At 40.4% G+C, this 26,679-nt stretch overlaps 1 protein-coding gene across 4 annotated transcripts in view; it reads right to left on the reverse strand.

The window, feature by feature from the left end:
• The window catches only part of MCCC1 (methylcrotonyl-CoA carboxylase subunit 1), an 84,445-nt gene that overhangs the window by 24,296 nt on the left and 33,470 nt on the right, over positions 1 to 26,679 (reverse strand). For all 4 annotated transcript variants that reach the window (XM_003831981.4, XM_008957363.3, XM_008957364.1 and 1 more), the window contains 4 exons: positions 17,782 to 17,893; positions 12,638 to 12,719; positions 5,891 to 6,018; positions 2,047 to 2,230 (listed from right to left, as the gene is read on the reverse strand). In XM_003831981.4, coding sequence (XP_003832029.1) covers positions 2,047 to 2,230; positions 5,891 to 6,018; positions 12,638 to 12,719; positions 17,782 to 17,893 — 506 coding nt within the window. The remainder of the gene's footprint in view (positions 1 to 2,046; positions 2,231 to 5,890; positions 6,019 to 12,637; positions 12,720 to 17,781; positions 17,894 to 26,679) is intronic.

Here is a 26,679-nt window from a genome sequence, read left to right on the forward strand (position 1 = left end):
GTACTAGTCAAGCAAGTTTAATAATTTCTCTGTCCTGCAGGGTTGCTGGGAGGAGTGACAATAAAGTGACAAGTGCCATACCTGGCAAAGCTGATAAACCAATGGCAGCTATCATCACTGGGATGGTTACAGTCCTAGAGAACAAGAATCTGAACCAGGGCACATTCCACTGGTTAGAAATGGTTCAAGTAGAAAGGATGTGGTGTGTTGAAAAGAACGTTGTTGCAGGGTCTTTCCATGATTTTGGCAGGTCACTTGACCTCTTTGAACCCCAGAGTCCTCGTTGATAAGATTAGAGGTGCCTACAGGTGGCTCACGCCTGTACTCCCAAGACTTTGGGAGGCCGAGGTGGGCAGATCACAAGGTCAGGAGTTCAAGACCAGCCTGGCCAACATAGTGAAACCCTGTCTCTACTAAAAATACAAAAAATTAGCCGGGCGTGGTGGCGGGTGCCTGTAATTCCAGCTACTCGGGAGGCTGAGGAAGGAGAATCATTTGAACCTGGGAAGTGGAGGTTGCAGTGAGCCAAAATCGTGCCATTGCACTCCAGCCTGGGCAACAAGAGTGAAACTCCATCTCAGAAAAAAAAAGAAAAAAAAAAAAAGGAAAGAACCGGTGGGGCAAGCAGAGTTAAGATGCTTTGCTAAGTTAAAAAGTCTACTAACTACCAAATCTTGCTGTGGCTTATCCAGAGCTCTCAAAATGCTGCCAATTTATTTTTAAGAAGACCTAAATCCTCATTTTGGCTTTCAGGACACTAGGATTTGCCTTCAACCCATGTCTCCAGTCATATATTTTCTTACTATTCTTCAAACATACCTTTTTCTCTTTTCTTCACTCTTCATTATGCTGTTTAAATCTACCTATCTAAATCCATTCCAGACATCCTCTTAAAAACTTGTCCTGGCCAGGCATGGTGGCTCACCCCTGTAATCCCAGCACCTTGAAAGGCCAAGGTGGGCAGATCACTTGAGGCCAGGAGTTTGAGACCAGCCTAGCCAACATGGTGAAAACCTGTCTCTACTAAAAATACAAAAAAAAAAAAAAAAAAAATTAGCCAGGCATGGTGGTATACACCTGTAATCCCAGCTACTAGGGAGGCTGAGGCCTGAGAACTGCTTAAGTCAGAGAGATAAAGGTTGTAGTGAGCTGAGATCACACCACTGTACTCCAGCCTGGGCACAGAGTGAGACCTTGTCTCAAAAACAAAAACAAACAAAAAAACAAACAAACAAAAAACTTGTCCTAATTATATCAGTCTAGTGTGACCTCTTACCCCTGAGAATTGCTATATCCCATCACTGTATAACTTATTCCAGCAATTGAAATTAAGATGACAGGAGACCGTGGAGACTCAGAGCACTGACTCTGGAGCCAGACTGCCTGGGTCTGAATCTTGGCTCCAAGGATGACCTTGGACAAGTCACTTAACTCTTCTGTGCTCCAGTTTCCTCATCTAGAAAACAGGGATGATAATAATGCCTACTTACCGGGTACTTCTCATGGTGAAAGGAACACAAGTAGAAAAATCACCTAGAGCAGTGCCTGTAAGTAGGAAGTCCTAAATAATCACTAGTTATGACCACTGTTATTAATCATATGCTGAACTGTGATAGCTCTTCCACTGTTTCTTTACTGTAATTTTTTTATTGTTTAGCTTATACTAAGTTTATGTGTTAATTCTCCAACTTGACTTTATGTCCTTTGAAGGCAGTCTGCCTTGTGCATAGCAGATATCAGTCATCTTAAATCATTTTCGGAATGAGGCAAGGTCAAGAACAGTACACACAAAATATTTCCTGGTTAGGTTTGACCAAGTACTGCTGAATTTCAAAAAAAAGGAGTCCATTGTTGAAAAATACTCGTTATTCTTTAAAAATAACAATTCCAGAGGCAAAAAGTAATGGTTACTGAGAAATCACTTAAATTCTTTATTTTAAAATATGCTAGACAGTTCTGTAAGACTCAGGGATAAGAATGTGTCCAAAAACAATAATGTACTAAAAACTTAAAAAGAGTGAGACTTTTCATTTTCTTTCACTTTACCTTGCCGTACTCCAGTTTCAATCCTGGTGGAAGGGTCTGCTCGAGGAGTAGAGAGGTGCACTAATGGGCCAGCCACAGGCATGAAGTTATTGCTAGGATCTTCTGCATATATTCTAGCTTCGAAGGCATGGCCCTGCAGAGTTATTTCTTCCTGGCTCAAAGGAATCTTCTCTCCTGCTGCAATCTGGCAATAGAATAGTGTTTCTTATGAAATCTACCGTATAGCGGCTACCAGACTTAGTAAATCAATGGTCTTGCTTTTTTTCTAGGTAAAATGTACATTTAGGTTTTGTAATGCAGCCAAATAAAAACTATTATTTTGTCTACTCATTTGAGTATTGGGCAAAACAAAAAATTAAAAAACAGATGCAGCTTGGCAACAGTCTATCATTTGGGGTATCGGAGTTTTTAAATGGCAAAAGCAGGCAAAGTGATGGCTAACTTACAAATATAAAAATCAGTGTTTGTTCAATATAATCAAAACCAAAACTTCTTACTGGCAACACACTCTCAGTTTTCATTTAAAACATTAGCACTTAATTCCCAAATCAATTTTTTTAAAAAAATAGTATATTATTAGTGTTTAGGACTAGATTCACAGCCAAGCAAAAAGTGTAGCTGACATTGTCATCCTACGCTGTAATCTTCACCAGTAAGTGGGTGATAAAGCAAAACAGAAAGGGGAAAATGATGGTTTTTCAATTTTGTTATGTTGATATGTACTGCATGATACCAGATTACAAACAGGGTGATCACTATTGTTTGTTGTTACTATAATTATTACTATTTTAGTTATTATGTACCAATACAACAAATCACTCTCTTCAATTAACTAGTATAAATTGGAAATGGCTATTGGAGGACACATTGCACTTTCTCTCTTTACTCTTAAGTTTTTTTCCAAGATGAGAAAATGACAACCTGAGAAAGCAATATAGATACAGGAAAATCTAGACTCTAAGTAACTTAGCATGACATTGAACTAAACCGGTAAGTATAAAACAGAAGCAAAAGTTTCATTTTTCTGAATCTGTAAATATGAAAGATCAGGATGCACAGCAGTTAAGAATGAAAGGAAACGGAACTAAGTTAAATGCCTTTATGGCAGTATATTTTGAAAACACCTCAGGCTCTGCAGCCAGATTGCCTAGGTTCAAATTTTGTCTCTATACTTACTTTGTCATCTAGACAAGTTTCTTAAGCTTTCCATGCTTCAGAGAAAAGTGTCTGGCATACAGTCAGCACTATGTTACCTATTATCATTCCATCCTTAGGATCTAGAACCAGAAATACCATTTGACCCAGCAATCCCATTACTGGGTATATACCCAAAGGATTATAAATCACTCTACTATAAAGACGCATGCATGTGTATGTTTATTGCAGCACTGTTCACAATAGACTTGGAACCAGTTTTTTAATGTTTTAATAAATAATTCCGGGTCGGGTGTGGTGGCTCATGCCTGTAATCCCGGCAATTTGGGAGGCCGAGGCAGGCGGATCACCTGAGGTCAGGAATTCAAGACCAGCCTGGCCAACATGGTGAAACCCTGTCTCTACTAAAAACACAAAAATTAGCCGAGCATGGTGGCACACGCCTGTAATCCCAGCTACACGGGAGGCTGAGGCAGGAGAATTGCTTGAAGCCGGGAGGTAGAGGTTGCAGTGAGCTATCACGCCATTGCACTCCAGCCTGGGCAAAAAGAGCAAAACTCTGTCTCTTGTGTTCACCTTGACTTGTCTTTGCCTGTCCATTTTCCTCCAAGCTTGGCTTCCACTTGAGCCCAGAAAAGACAGGCCCCAATCACGCCTCTGGGTCTTTGGAGATATGTGCCATTTGAGTTCTCTCAGGCTGACACTGGCTCTCCGGAACCCCTAACCTTGACATTTTCACCAGCTTTCCCTGAACACTGTATGTTAACTATCTGTATCTGCAGCCTGAACCCAGGACACTTACATCAGTCATCATTCAACCCTTGTTCTAGGAAGGCTTGACTGCACAGGCAGGTCCTCGAGCTTAGACTCTTGACTCACCAAATGGTGAGCCCCTTTGTTTTACCTCTGTTTGAAGGCCAGATGCCAAATGCCTTGAACTCTATAAACCAGGTCCAGCAGCTTCCCTAAGTTCTAGTGTCCCTCCCCAGATGATAAAAGCTGGCTTCTCTTTCTGAAGAGCCTTGACAAGCTCTTACAAGAAATAAATGTCTGCTGGTTTCCTTAATACCCAAAAGCTTTCTCCTTCCTTAATCCTTAGAAACCTTTTTTTCTCTTATGATTTCCAAAGTCGAAACTCTCTTGATTTACTGCTTCAGAAAAATTATCCTCCTTTTCCTTGAATTCTGGAAATATAAACACTCCTTCCAGAAGTTTCCAAAGCCACGACAGTTTTTCTTGACACTCACTAAAACTTACTAGCTTGCTGTGCCTGGTTTTCATTAACACCCTAGGATATAGAGCCCTAGAAGAACCTTTTGGCTCAATTAAAACCACCAATCACCCCCAAGGAACCAACAAAAGGAGTATCATATTATTATCTACAGAAGTTCTGAAAAGATAAAATTACCAAAATAATCAAGATTTTAGCGTCACACCATGAAAAAAACAATTTAGATGCAGGATATATAAGGAACCAAGAATCCTACATATATCAGGACCGTCTATATTACTTAACAAATTTTTTCATGTTAGGAAAAAGAAGGCTAAAGTAAAATCTATTGTTCTTATGAGAACAAAAACAGACTAAGCTATTATTAATATTTGAGAAGTATGTTTTGTGGAATTCTGGTTTATACCAGTGCTTCTCAAACTATCCATAGTAAAAGAACAGTTATAAACTTACATGTTTGAAAAATACAGTAGGCATGTCATAGCAATGCCAAAATGCTTTAAAAGTTTCCAAACATTTACTCTGAATGAACATTTACTCATGGGCCGGCAACAGCCATAAATCCGCACTTTACTTGGATCATTCTAGACCATCTCCTTGGCTCTTCATTCCCAACTCTGCCTTAGCTCATTTCATCTTGCCTAGTATCTGCCCTGATCTGAAACCGAATGATGGCCTGGCCCAGAATGCTGTGGCCTTAGGTAGACCATGAGGCTTTGACCTTGAGGTGATGTGGTTGTGAGCAAGCCCCTGTGACACAATCTCACCTGCTGGCTGCCCGGGCCTAGGGGGAAGTGAATCTGAGTCCCTAAAGTGCCAAAAAAAGCTACAGCATCAAATGTGGCTTCACTTTTAACCTCCCATCTTCCTGTCCTCATAACCACCAAGAACTGAACCCTGTCCAAAATGACACCTGTTTTAGGAGGCCAGAAGGTAGTAACCTATTCTCAAGACTGTTTTGTTGTTGTTGTTGTTGTTGTTGAATTATAGATTCAGGTGGTACACGTGAATGTTTGCTACATGGGTATTTTGCATAATGCTGGGATTTGGGCTTCTGATGAACCCATCACTCAAACAGTGAACATGGTACCATTTAGGTAGTTTTTCAGCCCTCACATCCCTCCCATCAAGACTGATCTTTTTTTTTTTTTTTTTAAGATGGAGTACCCAGGCTGGAATGCAGTGGCGCGATCTCGGCTTACTGCAACCTCTGCCTCCCAGGCTCAGTGATTCTCCTGCCTCAGCCTCCTGAGTACCGGGGACTACAGGCACCCGGCACCACGCCCGGCTAATTTTTGTATTTTTGGTAGAGACAGGGTTTCACCACATTGGCCAGGCTGGTCTCGAACTCCTGACCTCAGGTGATCCACCTGCCTTGGCCTGCCAAAGTGCTGGGACTACAGGCTTGAGCCACCGCACCCAGCCAAGGCTGATTTTTAATAGAAAAAATATTCTCACTCTAAGCTGCCACTCCACCAAGTCAGTTCCTGTGATCATCTCAGTAACAGGATGTTCCACTTGCAGCCTTGTATTCATCTCCATGAAATAGAAATTATATTTCGAGTCCATAATAAACTCCACAGTCCCTAAAAGGTAAAAAACAATGGTCATATTCAATAATGTATAATCAGTAGCAAACCAAAATCTTCCATGATGCATCACATCAAGTTTTACCGCTGTCTTCATTCAATGGTAACACTTTGCATTTCATGAAGAAAACATCTCGCATTTGCAGCAGCATATGAATCTTAGTCAAAAATAGAGAGCTGCATGAAATTTGGCAATGGAAAAGTATATTTGGGGTTGTGAGCAAATGGTAAGCCCAAATTATGAATCCGTTTCAGCTTGTAACAGTGAGAACAAGGGTGGACCACATGTTACTGCCTCAGAGCACCAAGATCCTGGGAGCCTCATACCATGACATCCCATCTCACCCTAACCCCATGGAGAAAAAGAAAACTTTTTTTTCCCTGATTGTGGGCTCCTAGGAATTTCTTTTTAAAGTCCTTTTGCTGGTAACCCATTGAAAGATTGTTTGGCAACTAAACCTTATGTTAATATCTATTGGCATTCTATTAAGCTCTAAAAAATTTCCCCTAACTTTATTAAGGTTTAATTTTAGACAACAAACTGTAACTATTTTAAGTGTAGGCATGTGATTTAGCAATTGAATACAATCACAGAACCACAATGAAACTACAGAACATTTCCATCAACCAAAAAGTTCCCTTGTTCCCATTTGGAATCAGTCCCTTCACTAAACCCTGGGATCCAGGAAACCACCAATCTGCTTTCTGTCACTATAGTTTTTCTAGAATTTTATATAAATGAAATAATATAGTTTGTAGTCTTCTGTGTTTTTCTCTTAGCTTAAAGTGAATACAATGTAAAGTTGTTTTTAAAAGCGTGGTCACAACCCATTAGTGGATTTTAAAATCAATTTTTTTTTTTTTTTTTTTAAGACGGAATCTCACTCTGTCATCCAGGCTGGGGTGCAATGGCGTGATCTTGGCTCACTGCAACCTCTGCCTCCCGGGTTCAAGCAATTCCTCCACCTCAGCCTCCTGAGTAGATGGGACCACAGGTGCACACCACTATGTCCAGCTAATTTTTTTGTATTTTTAGTAGAGATGGGGTTTCACCATGTTGGCCAGGCTGGTCTTGAACTCCTGACCTCAAGTGATCCACCTGCCTCAGCCTCCCAGAGTGCTGGGATTACAGGTGTGAGCCACTGTGCCCAGCTTAAAATCAATTTGAAAATCAATCTGATCCGGCATCTAAGGAGCTTAGAAGCTGCCACTCTGTCCTATCAAGTAAAAAGCTGAACAAGCTGAAAATCAACAATTTTTAAATTTGTCAGAGAAATCAGGTCACAGGGCAAGCTGCTTGTCCTCAGAACCAGAGAGACAGACAACTGACAGGCAGATATAGAGATGCCATGAGGAGAAGCCTGAGCTGTAATTGACAAATTCCTGGTAGCTCAGTGTGGACAACTCTGAGAGTTAAAAACTCCAAGGCGACCCAGTTACAGGAGGACCTCACACTTTTGTGAGTTTTACCTCCAGGAGCTCTACCAGGTCTTCACAGTGAATATCAGAGAAAAATCCTCCCATGCTTCCAGCTCAGAAGGGAAATGAAACCACTTTGAAATACACCAAAACATTCAAGGTTTACCCTTGAGAAAAACTATTTTATCAGAGCCTAAACGATTGGGATTTTATCAGAGCCTAACCTCACTGGGGGAGGAGAAATACCCAACTCCAGCCTTTGCCAGACATACTGTCCACCCTAAGGGGTGGGGGAAAACAAAACAAAAACATACCAGGAAGCACTGGTGAAGTTCACACACCAGGGGCACAGGCTCAGCAAGACTGAGATCTGATCATGGGACAATAGAACATGCCCCCTCCAGCCTTATCACATTACCAAAGGCCTGTTTAGCAAAATTCTCTTTACCCAGTACACCATGTCCATCTTTCAACAAAAAATTACAAGGCATACTAAAAGGCAAAAAACACAGTTTGAAGAGACTGAAGAAGCATCAGGTATGGCAGGAATGTTTGAATTATCAGACACAGAAATTCTAAACTGTGATTAACAGGCTAAGGGCTTTAATGAAAAAAGTAGACAACATGCAAGAACAGATAGATAATGTAAGCAGAGAGGTGAAAATTCTAAGAAAGAATAAAAAGGAAATGCTAGAATTGAAAAAAAAACCCATAACCCTAATAGAAATGAAGCATGCTTTGATGGGCTCATTAGTACGTTGGGTATGGCAGGGAAAGAACGTCTGAACTTGAGGATATGACAACAGAAACTTCCAATTCTGAAAAACAGTGAGAAAAAAAACCTTAAACAGAACAATACCTAGCACTGCAAGACAACTACAAAAGGTATTAACTACGCAGAACGAGAATACCAGAAGGAGAAGAAAGGAAGGAACAGAAGTAATCTTTGAAACAATAATAACATGTTACTGCATACTGTAGGCAACTGTAACACAGTGGTAAGTATTTGTGTATCTACATATATCTAAACCTAAAGAAAGTAATGCATTGTACTATGATGTTACAGTTGCCACAATGTCACTGGATAGGAATTTTTCAGCTGCATTTTAATCTTATGGAACCATTGTTATATTGAATAAAATGGTGTTATGCAGTATATGACTGTACTTGATATGCTAAAAAAGGAGAGGAAATTGGATCATAGAAGATGCTCAATTAAAACCATGAAAGGCAGAAAAAGTCTGAAAGATAAAAATAGGAACAAACAAGGGGAATAAATAGAAAACAATAATAAATATGGTAAATATTAATCAAAGTATATTAATAATCACTTTAAATGTTGATGTCTAAATATACCAATTAAAAGACAGAGATTGTTGGAGTAGATTAAAAAACAAAAGACAAATATATGTTATCTACAAGAAATCCACTTTAAAGACTTATAGACTTAAAGTAAAAACAGACAAAGAATATGCTAACACCAAAGAAAGTGCGAGTAGCCATCTTAATTTTAGAGCAAACTTCAGAGCAGGGAAAGTTATCAGGGATAAGGAGGGGCATTAAACAATGATAAAAGGGTAGACATAACAATTTTTAACATGCATGTACCTAACAACAGAGCATAAAATATATGTAGCAAAAAAGAATTGTAAGGAGAAATAGATTAATTCACTATTACAGTTGGAGACTTTAACACCCATCTGTTATTAAATAGATATGGATGATCCAGCAGGCAGAAAATCACTAAGGACATAGTTGAATTCAACAACACCATCAATCAACTGGATACAACTGTCATCTATAGACTATTTCATCCAACAACAGCAGAACACATTCTCAAGCTAGAAAGGAATATTCACCAGGATAGACCACATTCCGGACCATAAACCACATCTTAACAAATTTAAAAGAATATAAATCATAACAGTGTCTGCTCTCAGAACATAACAGAATTAAACTAGAAATCACTAACAGAAGGATATCTGGAAAATCCTAAGATATTTGGATATTAAACAACACACTTCTAAATGACACCTGAATCAATAAAGAAATCTCAAGAAAAAATTTAAAATATTCTCAACTAAATAAAAATACAACTTTCAAAATTTGTAGAATGCATCAAAAGCAGTGCTTAGTGGGAAATTTATAGCATTGAATGTATATATTAGAAAAGAAAATACCAAAATCAAGAATCTAAGCTTATATTTTAATTAATGAGAAGAGAACAGCAAATTAAATCCAAAGTAAGCAGAAGAAATAATAAAAATAAAAGCAAAAATTAATGAAATTGAAAATGGAAAATCAATAGAAAAAAATCACCAAAACACAAACCAGTTCCTTGAAAAGATCAATAAAATCAGTAACCTTGGCCACAGCGGGCAGCTCAAAAGGTCAAGAGATCAAGACCATCCTGGCCAAGATGGTGAAACCCATCTCTACTAAAAAAATATAAAAATTAGCTGGGTGTAGTGGCGTGCACCTGTAGTTCCCAGCTACTCGGGAGGCTGAGGAAGGAGAATTGCTTGAACCCAGGAGGCAGAGGTTGCAGTGAGCCAAGATCTCACCATTGCACTCCAGCCTGGCGACAGAATGAGACTTTGTTTCAAAAAAAAAAAAAGAAAAAAGAAAAGAAACAAAAACACAATAACCTTTAGCCAGGTTAACTAAGAAAAAAAGAAGAGAGAAAATACAAATTGCTAGTAACGGAACAAAAAGAGGTCTATTACTACAGGTCCCATGGACATTAAAATGATAATAAAGAAATATTATGAATAATTCTATGCCCACAAATTTGATAACCTAGATGAAATGAACCAATTCCTTCAAAGACACAATCTGTCAAAACTCCTACAAGAAAGAGAGAACCTAGGGCCAGGTGCAGTGGCTCATGTGTGTAATCCCAACACTTTGGGAGGCCAAGGTGGGAAGACTGCTTGAGCTCAGGGGTTTGAGACCAGCCTTGGCAATACAGGGGGACCCTGTCTCTACTAAAAAATTTAAAAATTAGCTGAGTGTTGTGGCACATGCCTGTAGTTCCAGCTACTTGGGAGGCTGAGGTGGGAAGATCACTTGACTCCAGGAAGTGGAGGTTGCAGTGAGCATAGGCCAGGTATGGTGGCTCACGCCTGTAATCCCAGCACTTTGGGAGGCCATGGCAGGAGGATCCCTTGGGGCCAAGAGTGTAAGACCAGCCTGGGCAATATGAGACCCTGTCTCTATAAAATTAAATTAAAAAAAGAGAATCTGAATAGCTATATTTATTAAAGAGATTAAGTCAATAATTAATAACCTTCCAAAACAGAAAGCACAAGGCCAGCTGAGTATAATATAACCTAGACAAGCTTGAGTATGGTGGTGACTTTTTATATATAACACCAAAGGCATGATCTACAAATAATTTATATACTGGACTTCATTAAAACTTAAAACTTCTGCTCTGTGAAAAGGAAAGTCGGCCGGGCGCGGTGGCTCAAGCCTGTAATTCCAGCACTTTGGGAGGCTGAGGTGGGCGGATCACCTGAGGTCAAGAGTTTGAGATCAGCCTGGCTAAAGTGGTGAAACCCTGCCTCTACTAAAAATGCAAAAAAGTAGCTGGGTGTGTGATGGCACGTGCCTGTAATCCCAGCTACTCAGGGGGCTGGGACAGGAGAATCATTTGAACCTGGGAGGCGGAGGTTGCAGTGAGCCGAGATCACACCATTGCATTCCAGCCTGGGAGACAGAGTGAGACTCTGTCTCAAAAAAAAAAAAAAAAAAAAAAAAAAAGAAAGGGAAAGTCGAGAAGTGAAGACAAGCCTCAGACTGACAGTGTTTGCAAAGGCACATCTGATAAAGAACTGTCATTCAAAATATACAAAGAACTCTTAAAACTCAACAATAGGAAAACAAACAACCTGATTAAAAAATGGGTGAAAGACCTGAACAGACACTTCATCAAAGAAGATATAAAGATGGCAAGTATGCATATGAAAAGATGTTCAACACTGTATGTCATTAGGGAAGTGCAAATTAAAACAATGAGATACCAAATGGCCTGAATCCAAAACACTGACATCACCAAAAGCTGGAGAGGATTTGGAGCAACAGGAAACCTCTTTTGTTGCTGACAGGAATGCAAAATAGTACAGCCACTTTAGAATAGAGTTTGTCAGTTTCTTCCAAAACTAAATATTCTTTTACCATGTGACCCAGTAGCACGCTCCTTAGTATTCACCCAAATAAACTAAAAAATTATGTCCATACAAAAGCCTGTTTGTTTTCAGGGTGTTTATAGCAGCTTTATTCATAATTGCCAAAACTTGGAAGTAACCAAGATGTCCTTCAGTAGCTAAATAGATAATAAACTCTGAGACATCGAGACAATGAAATATTATTCAGCATAAAAAAGAAATGAGCTATCAAGCCATGAAAAGACATGGAGGAAACTTAAATGCATATTATAAAGAAGCCAATCGGAAAAGGCTACATACTGTATGATTCCAGCTATCTGAAATTCTTGAAAAGGCAAAACTATGGGGGCAGTAAAAACATGAGTGGCTGCTGGGGTTTAGGGGGAATGAAGGGATGAATAGACAGAGCATAGAGGATATTTAGGGCACTGAAACTATTCTATAACATAGTACAATGGTGGATACATATCATTATACATTTGTCAAAACTCACAGAATGTACAACACCAAGAGTGAGCCCTAATGTAAACTATGGACTTGGGTGATAATGATGTGTCAATGTAGGGTCGCTGACTGTAACAAACGTACCTCTCTGGTGCAGGGATGTTGATACTGTGGGAGCTTGTGTGTTGGGGGGTATCCGAGTGGGGGACCGGGGGTATATGGGAATTCTCTGTACCTTTTGCTCAATTTTGCTGTAGGCTTAAAACTGCTCTAAAAGAGAAAGTTTATTAACCATAAAGAAGTAAAAAAATCAATCTAGTGATTTTAAAATAGAATACAAAATATCAAAACTCATATAATTAAGACAAGTACTGTTTAATGAAACATTTGTTTCAAATATATATGTATGTAAAAATAAACATTTATGTGTACATACTAAGTCTCAATATAAAATGTATTTCTTACTGTGAATATGGTCAAAACAGCTTGAAAGCAACTGATTTAAAAGTTGTGTTTCTCTTGCCTTCTAAAACATAAATTAATCACTGTTACGTCTCTTCCATTAGAAGCAAATCTTAACCTACCTGCTCCAACATAATTTACAGCTTTAGCAGCTCTGACTGCAGCTTCTCCCAGCTTTTTTCTTACTTCAGATTTAATACCAGGCTATGAAAAAAATATGTAAATAAATCTCCATTAGTAGCTTGGCTTACTAGAAATTCCATTAAAATTCAATTCAGTCAGGTGCCACATAATGACGTTTCTCAGTCAACAACAGACCACATATACAACAGTTGTCCCATAAGATTATAATGGAGCTGAAAAATCCCTATCACCTAGTGACACTGTAGCTGTCATAACATCACAGCACAGTCATTACTCATGTGTTTTGTGGTGAGGCTGGTGTAAACAAAACGACTTCACTGCCATTATACAAAAGTACAGCACAATCGGCCAGGTGCGGTGGCTCACGCCTGTAATCCCAGCACTTTGGGAGGCTGAGGCGGGCGGATCACAAGGTCAGGAGATTGAGACCATCCTGGCTAACACGGTGAAACCCCGTCTCTACTAAAAATACAAAGAAAATTAGCCAGGCATGGTGGCGGGCGCCTGTAGTCCCAGCTACTCAGGAGGCTGAGGCAGAAGAATGGCATGACCCTGGGAGGCGGAGCTTGCAGTGAGCTGAGATCACGCCACTGTACTCCAGCCTGGGTGACAGAGTGAGACTTCATCTCAAAAAAAAAAAAAAAAAAATACAGCCCAATCATGTGCCGTATATAATACTTGATAATACAACTACGCTATTGTTTTTTTAATTTACTATACTATACAATTTTTATAGTTATTTTAAAGTGTATCCCTTTTACTTAAAAAAAAAGTTAACTGTAAAACAGCCTCAGACAGTTCCTTCAGGGGATATTTCAGAAGAAAGCATTGTTATCATAGAAGATGACAGCTCCATAGATGTTATTGACCCTGAAAACTTTTATTGGGACAAGATGTGGAGAAAAGACAGTGACACTGATGATCCTGATTCTGTTTAGGTCTAGTCTAATGGGTGTGTTTGTGTCTTCATTTTTAACAGAAAAGGTTAAAAAGTTAAAACAGGCCGGGTGTGGTGGCTCACCCCTGTAATCCCAACACTTTGGGAGGCCGAGACGGGTGAAGCACTTGAGCCCAGGAGATTGATACCAGCCTGGCAAGAATCAAACCATGGAGCAACATGGCGAGACCCTGTCTCTACAAAAATAAAAAAATTGGCCAGGCATGATAGCACACACCTATAGTTCCAGCCACTCAGGAGGCTGAGGTGGGAGGATCACTTGAGCCCAAGAGGTCAGGGGTCTAGTGAGCCATGTTTGTGTCACTGCACTCCAGCCTGGGTGACACAGCAAGACCCCATCTCAAAAAATTTTAATTTAATTAAAAATTTTAAAAATAGGGGCCAGGCACGGTGGCTCATGCCTGTAATCCCAGCAGTTCAGGAGGCCAAGGTGGGCGGATCATGAAGTCAGGAGTTCGAGACCAGCCTGGCCAACATAGTGAAACCCCATCTCTACTAAAAATACAAAAATTAGCCCGGTGTGGTGGCAGGCGCCTGTAGTCCCAGCTACTCTGGAGGCTGAGGCAGGAGAATCACTTGAACCCAGGAGGCAGAGGCTGCAGTGAGCCAAGACTGCACCACTGCACTCCAGCCTAGGCTACAGAGTGAGGCTCTGTCTCAAAAAAAAAACAAAAAAAACAAAAAAAAAATTAAAAAATAGGAAAAAGCTTATAGAATTAAGGCTATAAAGAAATTTTTTTTTTTTTTTTGAGATGGAGTCTCACTCTGTTGCCCAGGCTGGAGTGCAGTGGTATGATCTCGGCTCATTGCAACCTCTGCCTCCCAGGTTGTTTTAAGCAATTTTCCTGTCTCAGCCTCCCGAGTAGCTGGGATTACAGGCGCCTGCCACCACACCCAGATAATTTTTATATTTTTAGTAAAGACAGGGTTTCAGCATGTTGGCCAGGCTGGTCTCGAAGTCCTGATCTCAAGTGATCCGCCCGTCTCAGCCTCCCAAAGCCCTGGGATTACAGGTATGAGCCACCATACCCAGCCAAGAAAATTTTTTTTTTTTTTTTTGAGAGGAGTCTTGCTCTGTCGCCCAGGCTGGAGTGCAGTGGCGCGATCTCGGCTCACTGCAAGCTCCGCCTCCTGGGTTCAGGCCATTCTCCTGCCTCAGCCTCCTGAGTAGCTGGGACTACAGGCGCCTGCCACCATACCCGGCTATTTTTTTTTGTATTTTTAGTAGAGACGGGGTTTCACTGTGTTAGCCTGGATGGTCTCGATCTCCTGACCTCGTGATTCACCCGTCTCGGCCTCCCAAAGTGCTGGGATTACAGGTGTGAGCCACCACGCCCGGCCTAGAAAAAATATTTTTGTATGTCTGCATAATGTGTTTGTGTTTTAAGCTAAGTATTATTAAAAAGAGTCAAAAGTGAAAAAAAAATTTAAAAGTTTATAAAGCAAAAAAGTTATAGTAAGCTAAGGCTAATTTATTAAATAAAAATATTTTTTATAAATTTAATTGGCTGTAAGTATACAGCGTTTACCAAGTGTACAGTGATGTACTAGGTCTTCACATTCACTCACTGTCCCACCCAGAGCAACTGAAAATCTTGCAGGCTCCATTCATGGTAAGTATTCCATATAGGAGGTGTATCATTTTAATAATCTTTTATACTGTATTTTTACTGTACCTTTTCTACATTTATATATGTTTAGATACACAAATACTTACCATTGTGTTACAACTGCCTACAGTATTGAGTACAGTAACATGCTGTATATAGGTTTGTAGCCTAGGAGCAACGGGCTCTACCAGCAGCCTAGATGTGTGGTAGGCTTTGCTATTTAGGTTTAAGTACACTCTATGATGTTCACACAATTACAAAATCACCTAAGGACGCATTTCTCAGAATGTATTCCAATTGTTAAGCAATGCATGACTGTATTATATTTCTGTGTACCCAATTCTGCATTAAAAAGGATAAAAAGTTGGCCGGGTGCGGTGGCTCAAGCCTGTACTCCCAGCACTTTGGGAGGCTGAGGCGGGTGGATCACGAGGTCAGGAGTTCAATATCAGCCTGGCCAAGATGGTGAAACCCCGTCTCTACTAAAAAATACAAAAAAAAAAAAATTAGCCGGGTGTGGTCGTGGGTGCCTTAATCCCAGCTACTTGGGAGGCTGAGGCACAGAACTGCTTAAACCCGCGAGGCGGAGGATGCAGTGAGCTGAGATCGCGCCACTGCACTCCAGCCTGGGTGACAGAGCGAAACTCCATCTCAAAAAAAAAAGGATAAAAAGCTAATATTATATACTTCATTAAAAACTGTCCTATGATAGTTTAACTGTCAATATACCAAAGTTTAATGATTCTGCTACTAATTTCTATGCATTGCAGATGTTACTCAGCATAATTACGTATCTTTGTCCCTTGTATCTACATGACAGCTTTCATAACTATATGTCCACTTAAAATTATATGTTTCAGGCTGAACACAGTGGCTCGGGCCTGTAATCCAAGTGCTTGGGAGGCTGAGGTTAAAGGATCACTTGAAGCCAGAAGTTTGAGACCAGCGTGGTCAACACAGTAAGACCCCATCTCTACAATACATTAAAAAAAAATTAGCCAGGCATGGTGGCATGCACTTGTAGTCCCAAATACTCTGGAGGCTGAGGTGAGGATTGCTTGAGCCCAGGAGTTGGAGACTGCAGTGCGTTATGATCATGCCACTGCACTCCAGCCTGGATGACAAAGCGAGACCCTGTCTCAAAAAAACAAAACAAAACTATACGTATCAATATGGTAACTTTCAACAATCCTTATTTCGTTTCAGGATGATAAGCAATCTGAGTGACATGCCTAATGATTATCTTAAAATAATGGGAAACCTTGAGATTCCAAGTTAATAAGAAAGGTACATTAAAATAAATGTATGTCTGGAAGTAAACAAAGTTTTTAACTTTTTAAAAACAGTGCTATACAGATATAAATTTAAGTAATCACTACTTGAAAATAAGGCTTTACTGCAATTTCTATTGACATTTAATATGTCAATATTCATGGCATAACATATTCTGGTATAATATATAATGGTATAATATATTCTACAACATAAGTTAAATATATTCTGCAACATAAATTAAAATTTGAATATGGTATAAGAAAAATGTATTGATTAACCAGAAACCTCTGATCCCTGACTTTTTGGAAATAAATATACATTGAAAAAAAATCTATATAACGTTGAACAAGAACCCATGGCAGTAGCAACCTCCACAGAAATGTAAATCCAAAAATAGGTAGTCCTAGTAGTAGGCTTTGACCCAGATAATCACCTAAACCAATCAAGAGTAAGGCTCAAAGAGATATAAACAAATGTTAAATGAGCAAACGCTGCCAAACGAGAGACTCTCTCTTCTCTATAATATAACCAGTAAGGCAGGAAAATCTCTCACATATTTTGAGAACATCTGAAATGGTAATTAAAAAAGGCTTTTCCACAAAAAAATAGATTCAATTAACCAGATCATTCCATTCCAGTAATTAATTCTAGTTCATTATAATTTTCTGTTTTTTTGTTTGAGACAGAGTTTTGCTCTTGTTGCCCAGGTTGGAGTGCAATGGGGTGATCTCGGCTCACTGCAACCTCCGCCTCCCAGGTTCAAGCAATTCTCCTGCCTCAGCCTACCCAAGTAGCTGGGATTATAGGCATGCGCCACCAAGCCCGGCTAATTTTGTATTTTTAGTAGAGATGGGGGTTTCTCCATGTGGGTCAGGCTGGTCTTGAACTCCCGACCTCAGGTGATCCACCCACCTCGGCCTCCCAAAGGGCTGGGATTACAGGCGTGAGCCACCGCGCCTGGCCATTCATTACAATTTAAAATGTGCGTTGAAACCTCACTAGACAGCTTTTCGCTGTAAATCAGATAGGTGAATCAGAGTAGATTTTCCCATATTTTATCCAGAAGGAACATGACCCTGTTGTGTCTACCCCCAGAACATCAGTCTCCTCCTCATCCCCAATACCACAGGAGGTCTTTTCACTACACTGCTATTAGGCAACAGTTGTCCAGCAGGAGTTTGAGGGGTGAGAGACACCAGATTCACAGATTTCTGATGTGAAAATCAGAGTAAGATTCACATTACGGAGAAGCTTACAAATTTCTTTCCAAGGTCCTTACCGCTGGGGCCTCCTCAATGATCTTCTGATGTCGCCTCTGCACACTACAGTCTCTTTCAAACAAGTACACAGCATTGCCATGGTGATCACCAAACACCTGGACTTCTACATGCCTATATAAAAGCAAACACGTATGTTAATATATTTGTTAGGGGTGATAAATATCACATTCGTTAAGCTAAACTGTTAAGCACAATCACCAGGATTTCTCCGTTTTTACTTCCTTTAAGTAAGATCTGATATTTTGACCTCAAATTAGAGGTTATGGACTTAGAAAAAGAACCACAGGCCAAATGAGATGGCTCATGCCTATAATCCCAGCACTTTGGGTGCCAAAGCAGGCAGAATGCTTGAGCCCAGGAGTTCAAGACGAGCCTGGGCAACATGGTGAAACCCCAATCTCTACAAAAAAACTAGCCAGGCATGGTAGCACATGCTTGTAGTCCCAGCTACTCAGGAGGCTGAGGTAGGAGGATCACCTGAGCCCAGAAGGTTGTGGCTGCAGTGAGCTGAGATTGTGCCACGGCATTCCAACCTGGGTGACAGAGTGAGAGACCCTGTCAAAACAAAGAAACTATTATCTTGTAAAACTCAATGAAAATGTTACCATTTGTAGGATGAATATTAAAGAGAAAAAATCTCTCTACATAAAATGGCAATTAAGACACTTCTCCAACCTAAAGGAGAATGAATGAATGAATGAATGAATAAATAAATATTTTTAAAAGACAGAAAATAGAGACTAAAGTAGGGATACGTAACAAAAAGTAGAAACTGTCAAAGAAAAGACTGATAAATTTGACTACGTCAAAATTACAAATTATAGTCACTTCATATATTGTCAAAAGACCAATGAAAAATTTTTTATGACTTTTTGTTTTTAAGCAACTCTTACAGTTACAGTTTATGAATATAGAAGACTGAAATTAAAATGGCTCATCCAGAAAAGTTAAATGTATTAAATTAATATGGACCATTAGTATCTCAGAAATACATGAACGATAAATCATAATAAAACCCAAAAAAGGGCCGGGCACAGTGCCTCACACTTATATATCCCAGCACTTTGGGAGGCCAAGGCAGGAGGACTGCTTGAACCCAGGAGTCCAAGACCAGCCTGGGCAACATAGTGAGACTCTGTTTCTAAAAAAAAATTTTTTTTTTTATAAATTAGCCAGGCATGGTGGTACATGCCTGTAGTCCTAGCCACTCAGGAGGCTCAGGCAGGAGGATTCCTCAAGCCCAGGAATTCAAGGTGGCAGTGAGCAGTGAGCTACGATTGCACCACTGCATTCCAGCCTAGCTGATAAAGTCAGACCCCATCTCTAAGGAAAAAACAATAACAACCAACAAAGGTACTTACATGTTGATTATAAAATAGTAAAATTATGAGAAATCATATTAAGAGTGAATGCACATAAGCTTTGTGGAAATAAGGCTAATATGGACTATTTGGTGAACATGAAATTCTTCTCGGTAGGTTTGTGATATGGTCACACTGTAGTTCACTTCACCTATTCACCACCATAATACGCCATAATACAGAAGTGATCAGCAAATATGTTTTCCTGTTGATTTTTTAAAATAAAAACTGTCAAACATAGAAGAGACAAAAAAAGCCAGGAAGTCTTATAAATGTATTGCTTCAGTACAATAGTTCATTTCTATTCTTGTTTACTTCATGAAGTATTTTATTTAACCACTTCAAAGAATTTGTCTTCTTGCTGGGCACGGTTGGTGCACACCTGTAATCCTAGCATTTTGGGAAGCCAAGGCAGGCAGATCACCTGAGGCCAGGAGTTCGAGACCAGCTGGGCAACATGGTGAAATCCTGTCTCTACTAAAAATACAAAAATTAGCCAGGCGTGGTGGTGCACACCTGTAATCCCAGCTAATCAGGAGGCTGAGAGGCATGAGAATCACTTGAACCTGGGAGACGGAGGCTGCAGTGGGCCGAGATCGTGCCACTGCACTCCAGCCTGGGTGACAGAGTGAAACTCCGTCTCAAAAATAAAAAGAATTTATCTTCTTGATATATCATCTTTTCTGAATGTTCCCATTTTGAATTTTCCGACCTGTCCAATAATTCTCTTAATAAAATTCTTGGAGCTGATTTTTTCTTTTTAGATTTCTTGCCTTGTTGACTTTTCCTCTTTATCCACAAGCTATATAATCACCAAATACGTTATTGCCATTATTTTAAACAAACTGTTATCTGTTAAATCAATTCAAAATAGGAAAATATTCCTATGTTAGGATAGGAAAATATTTTACTTCTACCTATTCCTTCTCTAATTCTTTTCTATTATGTAGATCCAAGTTTCTGAGCTAAAACATTTTATTTCACTCTAAAGAACATCTACTAATATGACCTGCAAGACAGGTCTGCTGGTGACAAAGTCTCTTCATTTCTGTTTGTCTAAGAAAGTCTTTATTTCTCCTTCATACTTGAAGCATAATTTCACTGGATACAGAAGACTAGGTTAGTAGTTTTTCTCTGAACACTTTATATCTCACTCCACTCTCTTCTTGCATGGTTTCTGATAAGATTTCTTATTTTTATTCCTCTAGTATTTTCCTTCCTTGTGGCTTCTTTCAGTATTTTCTATTTGTCTTTCTTTTCCTGCATTTGAAGATGATGTGCATAGATGTATATATTTTGGTATTTATTCTTCTTGGTGTCCTCTGAGCTTCCTGGTTCTGTAGTTTTGCATCTGTCAACAATTTCGGAAAATTCTTGGCCATTACTACTTCAAATATCTCTCCTGCTGCTTTCTAATTCTTGTGGTATTCAAATAACGTGTTACATCCTTTTAAATTGTCCCACAGTTCTTGGATATTCTGTTCTCTCTTTTTTCTTTCATTTTTATTTCTCCTTGCATTTCCGTTTGGGAAAGTTCTATTTATCTATGTTCAGGATCACTGATTTTTGTTGTTGTTGTTGTTGTTCACAAATTTGTATTTATTTGTCCCATCATAGTTGTACGAAATCTTTGTGGCCTTGCATAATCCACAATGGAAAGTTGAGGTCTGAGTGGCACATTCTAAACCTTACCTTTTACATAACAAAATTATAGGAAAAAGAGATACTTAAGAACAGAGGGGTAGATAAGTGAAATAATTACAGTATCTTCTTATTGCTAAGTATAGGAAGCAGACAGAACAAAAGTGAGAAGAAAGCCATTGACACAACACAAATCAGCTATTTTGCTATATGACTGAAATCCTTTTCATTGTTTTTTCCATGTTTTCCAATATGTTTGCAAATACACTTATAGTTTTTTTTTTTATTATACTTTAATTTCTACGGTACATGTGCACAACGTGCAGGTTTGTTACATATGTATACATGCGCCATGTTGGTGTGCTGCACCCATTAATTCGTCATTTACATTAGGTATATCTCCTAATGCTGTCCTTCCCCGCTCCCCCAACCCCACGACAGGCCCCGGTGTGTGATGTTCCCCTTCCTGTGTCCAAATGTTCTCATTGTTCAATTCCCACCTATGAGTGAGAACATGCGGTGTTCAGTTTTTTGTCCTTGCGACAGTTTGCTGAGAATGATGGTTTCCAGCTTCATCCATGTCCCTACAAAGGACATGAACTCATCCTTTTTTATGGCTGCGAGCATCTATTAATATTATGTAGGAGGCTCCCAACTAGTGCTGGGTGTACAGAGGTGAGCAGAGACAAAGTGCCTGCGCTCATTGAAGCCAATTCCATTCATCAGGGCAGAGCACTCAGGACCTAATAACCTGCCAAAGGCCCCAACCTCTTAATACTTGGGGATAGCGGGTTAGGTTTCAACATGTAAATTTTGGAGGGATACAAACATTTAGACCATTGCAACATGGTGGTAGGGTATGGGGGAGGGAAAGCATTCTATAAACTTGTGATTAAATCTCAAGTCTTTTAGTGGTCCTGTGTTTGTGCTGCGAAGTATTTCTAAGTTGTTTTTTTTTCCCCTCCCCTTAGGTGAAATGGGAAGACTAAAGGGGGTTGTGGTTGGCTAACTACCTTCCCCCTGAACAAAAAAGGTTCTGGCAACATCTCCCTTGGAGTTAGGATTTCTTCTGTTAGGGAGAATAGAATGCTCTGGATCTCTTTCAAATTGGTTACTTTTCCCCTCCCACTGCTGTAAAACATGAGGGATTTTTTTTTTCTTGGATTTTTACTGTGGGAACTTGGTGAGGTTCCTGGAGGCAAAACCCATGAAAGTGGGAGGTCCCTCTAAGACAGGGCCCCAAGGAGTCTCTCACTTGCACACTGGCCCACACTTAGCCTCAGCCATTTTTCAAAATTCCCATGTAAGTGTTAGGGCTCCAGCAGGTAAACTGATCTGGCTGTGACTCACTATACTTGCATGCTTGTCCAGATTTTAGAGTGAAGGCTTGCCCCATGGCCTCTATTCTCTGATGGTTCTAAAACCACTGACTTTCATTTTGTTTAGCCTTTTTCTTGCTTTTTGGATATGACTGATAACTTTCAAGCTCTTTACATGTTGGAGCTGAAGTGTTTGTTTTTCTAATTCCAATTGTAAAGTTCTACCACGATATGGTTTGGCTGTGTCCCCAAGCAAATTTCATCTTGAATTGTAGCTCCCATAATCCCCATGTGTGGTGGGAGGGACCCGGCGGGAGGTAACTGAATCATGGGGGCAGGTTTTTCCTGTGCTGTTCTTGTGATAGTAAGTCTCACGAGATCTGATGGTCTTATAAAGAGCAGTTCCCCTGCACAGGCTCTCCTGCTTGCTGTCATGTAAGACACGCCTTTGCTTCTCCTTCACCTCCTGCCATGATTGTGAGGCCTCCCCAGCCAGGTGGAACTGTGAGTCCATTAAACCTCTTTCCTTTATAAATTACCCAGTTGCAGGTATGTCTTTATTGACAGCATGAGAACAGACTAACACATACCACTTCTGACTCTCCCTCATCTTTTAGGTGCTCCAGGTAAGAGGAAACACTACAGCAGGGATTCCAGGTTATGAAGGGAATGTGTGGGGGCCACATCAATAGCACAGAGCAATTCTTGCCTGAGTTTTGTTTTTTCAGTTTTTGGTTTTTTTTTTTTTTGAGATGGAGTCTTGCTCTGTTGCCCAGGCTGGAGTGTAGTGGTGCAATCTCAGCTCACTGCAACCTCCACCTTCCAGGTTCAAGCGATTCTCCTGCCTCAGCCTCCCAAGTAGCTGCGACTACAGGCACACACCACCATGCCTGGCTAATTTTTTGTATTTCAGTAGAGACAGGGTTTCACCGTGTTTCCCAGGCTGGTCTCGAACTCCTGAGCTCAGGCAATCTGCCCGCCACGGCCTCTCAAAGTGCTGGGATTACAGGCGTGAGCCACTGTGCCCAGCCTTGTCTGAGGTCTTAGAAGTTGGAAACACTTTTCCTTTGGCTGCTTATAAGGGAAGTTCAGTGAAGATCTGTGTTCTGTTATGATTTCTGTAGTCATTAAATCAGTCTTATTTACCTTTTTCTGATTGACCCTTTTCTGTGCAGCTTTATCTAACTTAGAGTTTCTGGAGCATAGTGTCTATAAGTGTCTGAGAACCAGGAGGTGCATCAAATCCCAGCTGCCCTAATTCAGCCACTGCCAGAGTACAGCCAGAGAGACAGACAGATGCAGCTGAGTCCTATCATGAGCGCCTTGATATTTTCTAAGAGTCCTAACATATCCATTTTCCTATTTACATTTTTTTTTAAGACAGAGTCTTGCTCTGTCACCCAGGCTGTAGTGCAGTGGTGTGATCTAGGATCACTACAAGCTCCGCCTCCTGGGTTCACGCCATTCTCCTGCCTCAGCCTCCCGAGTAGCTGGGACTACAGGCGTCCACCACCACACCTGGCTAATTTTTTGTATTTTTAGTAGAGACGGGGTTTCACTGTGTTAGCCAGGATGGTCTTGATCTCCTGAACTCGTGATCTGCCCACCTCGGCCTCCCAAAGTGCTGTGATTACAGGCGTGAGCCACTGCATCTGGCCCTATTTACATTTTTAATACATCTAGAATATGTATTATATATGAACTGAGGAAGAAATCTGATTTCTGTTTTTTCTTCCAAAATAGTATACTTTAAAGGTGGTTTCTTATCCCAGTCTTTCAGATACACTAAATAGTTTTGATAAGATTTGTGTAATATCTTGATATTGACTCTTCTCAGTTATCAGCACTATTTTGACAATCTTCTGGCACTCCATTAGTTCAACAGGTAATTATTTAGCAGGACATAAAGAATACACAGTATGATTATCAGGATATTTAAATGTTATTACTAGAGGCTGTTCTCTCTATGGAGTAGCCATTCTTTATTCCTTTACTTTCTTAATAAACTTGCTTTCACTTTACTGTATGAACTCGCCCTGAATTCTTTCTTGTGTGAGATCCAAGAATCCTCTCTTGGGGTCTGGATCAGGACCCCCGTCTGGTAACATCTTTCTGGTGACCACAGAAAGGACAATACTAAGGAAATCCCGACCCAAAGCGGTGGGGTCTGGTAACGTCTTTCTGATGAACTACGGAAGGGACGATACTGAGGAGACCCTCCAACCCAAAGACTGCAGCACTGATTGGCCAACTTTGGGTAAGCGGGGTGCATACACCCGGGCAAAGGATAGGATTGGGTTACAGGCCCAACTTGGTGGAGTTAAAGTCTCTCCTAAGACAGAGTGGGTTAAAGACCCCTCTCAATAAAAGGCAAGGATGCTTGACTGAACTTGGGTTTGAAGCCCAACTTAGGAAGGTTAGATTCCTTCCTAAGATTTAGGGGCTCCTCTCAGTAAAATCCCTCTCGGCTAAGAATGGGTTTGGCACTATGGATGTTAACTGCTATTCTGTTTGAATTAATCTGCCTTGCACTCTTTGCTGACGGCGGTCGGTGATAGGATTAGGCATGTACAGGATGGTGGGACATGGGGAGCTTTTACCTCCCTAAAAGGAGAAACTTGAGAGCTGATGGGACTGCTAGAAAAGATCCCCCTTTTTTTTTTAATTCCAAGTGATAACTGTATTCCCACAAGTGGTATATATCGTAAATATTAAAATGATCATTGTTTTTAGTTGGTAGACATCGACAAGTAGGAAAATTTGCGAGGTCCGAGAAGGACTGCAGGAAACGCCTCCCTTCCTGGCTTCCCTCGCTCCAGGAGACGCTTGGTGGGCACCCAGGAAGCTCCGTAAAGGCTTCTGGGACGGGCAGAAGCCCCGCGCCCCTGCCTGCACCCCGCGCGCCTGCTCATGGCACGCCACCAGCACGGGCCAGGCGCACAAGTGCAGCACCAGCGGGCTGCGCGCCAGCTCCCCGGTTCGCCGGCTGCGGTACGCCTCCTGCGCGTTGCCGAAGTCCACTGCGGGCACCGGCGGCCACACTGCCTCCGCCGACCCACGTCCTGGCATGGCTGCTGGGCCCACGGCAGGCTGTTCGCGGGCAGCCGGCTCCGTGGACAGCGGGGCGAAGCGGGGAATGTAGGGGTGCAGCACCGGCAGGAGGCGCCTCAGAGCCATGGCGGGCAAAAGATCCCTTCTTAACTGACAAGTGGCCACCTGAACTTTTTATTTAGTGTCGGTTGCAATGGGCGGGTCTCTCTCTGGTCTCTCTGAGCACCTTGCTTTCCCCATCCTGCCACAAAGCAATGCTTTTCTCCCTTCCCTTCCCTTTCTCTCTCTGTGCAAACTGGTTGAATGAATGGCAAAAATCACTGTTTATCTCCTCTGTAAAGTTTTGATTAATAAAAAAAGGATTTGTGAGGCTAGTCTTAAGCTGTAGTGAATCTGGTGTGCTTTGCATGTCTTTCTGAATTGTTCTGTCATAGAGATGGATACCTTAGGATAAAACACAGGCTTAGAACCCCATAAGCCCACTGTTTAAGATGGCCCAGCAAACTAGTCAGTTATAAACTTTGCTGCAGGTCCCTGAAAAAAAAAAAACTGGATGAGGTTTCCCCTCTTGTCTTGTATGTCCTTGGGAGCTTGACCTTGTAACCATGTGGCCTAGCTTTGTCTTTTCACAATGGTAGCCCGGGTTCAGGATTCAGTTCCTGGCTTAGGGAATGAGTCCTTTTCTTCTGTTTGTCTGTGTATTTATATGTGTTGTGTGTGTGATATGAAAGAGCTTTGGTTAACTGGTTTAAAAATAAGTGCTTATATCAAATATTTTGTCGGAAAAGTAAAAAGTATAATGCCTTTAATTTATGTGATTTAAGTAATCTTTGAGAAATTGAAACAATTCTACATGTAAGGTGTGTAAGGAAAGTGAAATGCGTTTTTTTTGTTTTGTTTTTGAAATGCGTTTTTGGTAAAAGATTATAAGAAGGCATAGGAATGTGGATTTTTTTTTGTCTAGATTAAAAAGTTAAAGGATTGTTTTAAGTTAAATAAGATAATGCTTAAGGTTTAAGCAAGTTGTGGAAGGTTTGTAAAAAATTAATCTTGTAAAAGAAATTCTGTGTGTGAACATATTGTCTAAAGTTAAAGGGGTATTCAGTTTTTCTGTAAATTGAACATTGGAATAAAAGCACAACAGGTTCTTCTTAAGGCACTGATCTGCTCTTTAACAAAAATTTGTAAAGGGTTATAAAAGGTTTATGAGAACCTCACCTTATGGTCAAACATTAAAATTGGGTAGATATGTCTATAAGGTTTTATTGAAAATTGGGTTTAACATTAATAGTACAGTTATGTAAAGGTGAAATTTGGCTTATTTGGCATAAGAGTCATACAGGAAGCAGTGTCAAATGTGAAATAGTGTTTAGCTTTCTTTGGGCTATATTTATATAAATATGTTGTTAGTATGTGTTCCAAAATAATGGGAAACTCCTATAATTCTGATATGACTTAGTGTACATTATCAGTATAATTATAACTGTTACATAAAACCATTGTATGCAACAGAGGTAACCAAATT

Source organism: Pan paniscus, chromosome 2, assembly GCF_029289425.2.
Source record: "Pan paniscus chromosome 2, NHGRI_mPanPan1-v2.0_pri, whole genome shotgun sequence".
Lineage (NCBI taxonomy): Eukaryota > Metazoa > Chordata > Mammalia > Primates > Hominidae > Pan > Pan paniscus.